General features: G+C 34.7%; 1 protein-coding gene across 1 annotated transcript in view; it reads left to right on the forward strand.

The window, feature by feature from the left end:
• The window catches only part of NOX4 (NADPH oxidase 4), a 192,441-nt gene that overhangs the window by 171,889 nt on the left and 19,008 nt on the right, over nt 1-1,544 (forward strand). The window contains exon 14 of the mRNA XM_013006196.2: nt 10-96. Coding sequence (XP_012861650.1) covers nt 10-96 — 87 coding nt within the window. The remainder of the gene's footprint in view (nt 1-9; nt 97-1,544) is intronic.

A 1,544-nucleotide genomic window follows, 5' to 3' on the forward strand; every position in this document is an offset into this window, starting at 1 on the left:
GCTTACAAGCTCAGAAGACTGTATTTCATTTGGGTTTGCAGAGAGATTCAATCCTTCCGCTGGTTTGCAGACTTACTCTGTGTGCTGCATAACAAGGTACAATCAGAGCTTCTCTTAGTTTTGCAATTTTTCTTTCTAATGTTGACAAAATTAAGAAATTGTCATTCATCTTACAAATGTGGTCCATGCTTATAATAAGATAAAATTTTAAATATGGAGATAAATGGCAGAGAAGAAAAAGTCTCCAATGCCCAAAACTCAGAGACTAATTCTGTCAATAACATGTTACATTTCTTTCCAGATAGCCATGTTTGTGAATATGAGTATCTACCTATGGGAGAAAATATTTTTATGTAGAAATGTACTTACATATCTGCAAGGTAGTGAGAAAAGGCAGATGGTGAGAATTTCATTTCCCTCTTACTTGTTTGTCTTTATTAAAATTAAACGTTAATATACAAATGCACCATTGCTATGCATTTTTTAAATAAAGAAAAATCCTCACTGACTATGTACCTCACCCTGTCTAACTAAGCAGAGTCAATATGAGAAATTGTACCACTCCAGTAGAATGCTCTGAATTTTTTTTTCCCTTACTGGAGCATACCTTAGTAATTGTATACATAGAATTTCCTCCCTTTTGTAACTGTAAAGTATTTTGTAGCATGGCTGTTCAATGTCATTTCAATGTTGTCATTTGTGTATTTGTGGTATGTTTGAGTGTGATGTGTGTGTGTCGAGGATTGAAGAAAAGAGGGACCAAAAGCAATAAAGTGTAGCCAGAGCAAAGCCAATTATTACTAGATTCCTTATTATCTTTCAGAAAAAGGATGTATATGAAGACAACAGCTTTTTTGCCCCTTTGTTGATTTATTTCTCTTCAGATTATAGTTTTCTTCCTAAATTTATTTTCTTCCTAAATCAATATATTGATTCAAGATGTTTTTCATATTGTTTGCCAGTAGTACACTCTGCTAGTCTAGCAGGTTCCTCTATTTTTACAAGTGAAACTAGAGCTGAGGAGAGGGAAGGCAGGAAAAGGAACAAGTTCCTTTTCATTATTTCTTTTTGTTTATGTTGTTTTGTATTTTAATATTCCCCATAGATTCAGAAAGGCGCTACGAGGGCTCTTTGGGGGAAGTGTTGTATGGCTAAGTGCAGGGCTGGCAGTTTGGACCCACCAGCTATTCCATGCAAGAAAGATGAGGCTACCTGTTCTCATACACACTGACGGGCTCCGACACATTGTGCAGGGTTACGCTGAGTCAGAATGGACTCGGTGCAGTGGGCAATACTTTCAGATGCTCAGAACAGTTAGGGGGAAAAAATACTAAGAAATTTTATATGCTCATTTCCTACTATACATATTCTATACCACTATTGATCTTTTCAAAGAAATTATAGTCTTTATAAGTGAACTTGAGTAAAATTTAAGAATTCATAGGGATGGATATAATAATAACTAGATAAAATTTGGGAAATACTTCGATGAATGTGAGTGTAATATTTTGTTTGTTAGCTTTTGTATCTATAAAGATAAAGAA

The sequence above is a fragment of the Echinops telfairi genome, unplaced genomic scaffold (assembly GCF_000313985.2).
Source record: "Echinops telfairi isolate 266 unplaced genomic scaffold, ASM31398v2 ScPeMD7_1713;HRSCAF=2227, whole genome shotgun sequence".
Classification (NCBI taxonomy): Eukaryota; Metazoa; Chordata; class Mammalia; order Afrosoricida; family Tenrecidae; genus Echinops; species Echinops telfairi.